Raw genomic sequence first — 3584 nt, 5'->3', positions numbered from 1 at the left:
CGGACTAGAAGGACCGAACGGCCTGTTTCCAGGTTGTAATTGGTATACGGGTAGGATCTCGGCTTTGGGGGCGCTGCGATGGAGAAAGGATCGTCTGGCCAGTCATTTGCCCCCGGATTTCTCCATATCATTGTGTCAATGTCCTTCCCTCCTCCTCCTTTCCTCTGCCATCCCTGCTCTCCCTTCCCCCTCCTTCCATTTTCCCTAACCTAATCATCTCCGTAATATGTTCTCCCAACAGGTCAGACATGTCGAGCCCTGAAGATCATCACCGGGTCCAATTCAGCTTCATCAGCCATGCGAATTGGTCCGGTCAGCAAGTGTCCATGATCTTGTCCATGATCATCTTCACCATCGCTTTCCTGCTGGGCGTCCCCGGCAACAGCGCAGTCATCTGGGTGACGGGCTTCAAGATGAAGAGGAGCGTCCACTCTGTGTGTTTCCTGAACCTGGCCGTGGCGGACCTGGCTCTCTGCCTCACCCTCCCCTTCTGGATGGTCAACCTCGCCCTCCGAGGCTCCTGGGACATCGCCTTCAAATTGCTCCTCTTCTCCATCTGCCTGAATGGGTCCGCCAGCGTCCTCCTGTTGACCGTGATCAGCATCTTCCGCTGCCTGTCTGTCACTCAGCCCATCTGGTGCCGGCGGTATCTCCGCCAGTGTTGGGCGCATGTGGCATGCAGCGCGGCCTGGGTCTTCGCCTTGCTCATCTGCTTGATCGCCCTACTACATCCCAAGCTACACCTTGGGAATAGCATCTGGAATATGTTGAAGGTAACTTGGGCCGTCTTTATCTTCCTCATCCCTATCCTGGTCATGGCCGTCTGCTATTTCCTGATTGTCCGGAAACTACCCGCGGACGAGTTCACCAAGTCCAGGAAATCTGTCCGCGTCATCTGGACCGTGATCGTCGTCTTTATCATCTGCTGGTTCCCGTACCACATTAGCAGCGCGGCCACGTACTTTTCCGGATATTTCAGCTTGATCTGGCATGACGTGGCGCTCGCCATGGCTTCCTTCAACAGCGCCCTCAACCCCCTTCTCTACGTCTTCGTCGGCCGCAAATTCCGCCAGGTTTTCAAACGCTCACTGGCCAGCTCGCTCCGTCTTGCCTTCACAGAGTTAGAGAACGATCTTCCTGATAACGCTGTCTCAACAAGCAGAGATTATGAAGGAGCCGCTTCGTTGACCCTCAGCTGAGCGAGATTCTTTGAAGACGCACAAGGTAGGCGTTCGACAGCGAAGTGTTTCCCCAGTGCGGGGCTCTGTATACAACTGGACAACTCTCTGTTACACCTATTGCTAATAATTGCAGATCTCCTTTTTCTCGGCTTTCGCGGGACACGAGACAAGGACGTCCGTTAAGTCCTTTGTTATTTGATTTGGTGCTGGAACCCTTGGCTATTGCACTTCATGAAGCTAAAGATCTTCATGGATTTCCTCTTCAGGGAACTATGCACCATTATTCCTAGATCACTCTGTTCTACTGCATTCCTCAATGCCCTACCATTTCCCATGTATGTCCTATTTTGATTAGTCCTACCAAAATGTAGCACCTCACACTTGCATATTTCAAAATACCTCTTTTTTTAACTAAGAAGTTTTTTGATCAGGTTGACTATCATTTCATCTTTTGTTCGGAATAATAAAAGACCAAGAATTGGTAATTATCAATTACAAAAATTAAAAAAAGATGGAGGTCTTGCTTTTCCTAATTCAAGAATGTATTATTGGGCTGTCAATATACGTTATACGTGTTTTTGGTTATATTGGGCTGATAGAAATGAACGACCAGCTTGGGCTGATTTGGAATTGAATGCTGTGAAAGTTTCACTTAACCTCATTATTAGGAGCTTCTCTACCCGTACAACAGGCCAAAATTACTAATTTAAATTTATATCCTGTGATTAAACTGTCATTACGGATATGGTTCCAGTTCCATAATTTTTTAATCTCAAAAAATTAAAACTTTTTAGTTTAATTTATTGAAATTATTTATTTAAACCTTCACTAAGTGATCCTACCTTTCTTCTTTGGAGGAATAAAGGAGTTTATTCCTTCACGGACCTGTTCCAAGATGGCTGATTGATGTCTTTTGAGAAATTAGTAACTAAATACTCTCTCTCGTATTCACATTTCCAGTAATATCTTCAGGTCAGACACTTCTTACAAAAATACTTAAGTAATCTTCCATGTATACAATATTCTGACCTGTTAGATATTATTTTAAAAATTAATCCTTTAGTGAAGGGTTTTATTGGGAAAATTTATTATTTATTGTTACAACAGCACAATTACCCTTCACTTAAGATTAAACAAGATTTGAAGAGAGAGCTTAACATGACTCTGATAACAGAAGATTGGTTGCGGATTTTGAAGTTGGTTAACTCTTCTTCGATTTGTGCCAGTCACTCTTTAATTCAATTTAAAATTGTACATCGTTACTATTTGACAAAGGAGAGACTGTCTAAAATGTTTCCTAACGTTGATAGTCAGTGTGACAGATGTAAAACCGAGACAGCCACACTGACACGTACGTCTTGGTCGTGTTCTGTACTGAAACATTTTGGAAATCTATTTTCTCCACAACTTCTAAACTTTTAAGAATTAATTTATAATCTCATAAATTGACAGTTTTATTTGGTATAATCCCTCAATATATACATGGCATTTCTCCATCAGACCAACATGTAATTTCATTCATTACATTATTGGCCAGAAGGGCTATTTTGTTGAAATGGAAAGATGTTTCTGCTCCTACTTTGTTGCAATGGTTCTCTCAGATGATGTTATGTCTTAGTTTGGAGAAAATCAGAAGTCAAACTTTTGATACTCGATTTGACTTTGAGAAAAGGTGGTGTTCATTTGCCCGCTACTGTCATCTGATTTGAGTTAATTAATATGGTTTCCTTCCGGTTTTTCTTTCGATGGATTTGAGTTGGCGGATTGATGTTTTTCTTCTATGGGAGTGAGTATGATGTCTCGCTCTGGGGTCGTGCTCCCCATGGGTTTTGTTTATCAGTTTGTAGGTTTTTTTTAGTTAGTTAGTAGGGGTTCTTTCTTTTCCTTCTTTTTCTTTCAAAATATTCTTAACACTTAATTTTTAAAATTAGAAACATAGAAATTTACAGCACATTACAGGCCCCTCGGCCCACAATGTTGGCTGACCATGAACCTACTCTAGAAACTGCCTAGAATTTCCCCATCGCATTGCCCTTTATTTATCTAAGCCCATCTATGGGTCTCTTAAAAGATTACTATTGATATATTGCCTAGCTTTGTTAATAAGTTATTTGTTATTGTACATAATGACATATTGACTTAATGTAACTTTTTTGTTGATCTTCAATAATAATTAATAAAAAAGATCTTAAAATGAAGAAATTACCAAAGGTTACCCAATCACTGGCTTGTTCTTCCTTACATTCACGTTACGCCCATCATCTACTGTAAGCCTGCAGGCTCATCCTCAGCTCCATCATCCTGGTCCCCATCCCCTGCCACACTTGGAGTTTTGGGCCCTCTATCTAATAAAAATTGTGCGGACATTGGAGAGGGACCGGAAGAGGTTGACGAGGATGATCC

The 3584-nt window shown here is 42.4% G+C and overlaps 1 protein-coding gene across 1 annotated transcript; it reads left to right on the top strand.

Annotated features, from left to right (window-relative positions):
- The first annotated feature begins 248 nt into the window (after window positions 1-248).
- On the top strand, window positions 249-1199 carry LOC140715691 (C3a anaphylatoxin chemotactic receptor-like). Its single transcript, XM_073028060.1, has one exon. It carries the CDS (start codon window positions 249-251, stop codon window positions 1197-1199), a length of 951 nt encoding a protein of 316 aa, XP_072884161.1.
- Window positions 1200-3584: the final 2385 nt, after the last annotated feature.

This window comes from Hemitrygon akajei, chromosome 24 (assembly GCF_048418815.1).
Source record: "Hemitrygon akajei chromosome 24, sHemAka1.3, whole genome shotgun sequence".
Taxonomy (NCBI): domain Eukaryota; kingdom Metazoa; phylum Chordata; class Chondrichthyes; order Myliobatiformes; family Dasyatidae; genus Hemitrygon; species Hemitrygon akajei.
The sequence above is the reverse complement of the archived record's forward strand: the minus strand, read 5'-3'. Positions and strand labels throughout refer to the sequence as shown.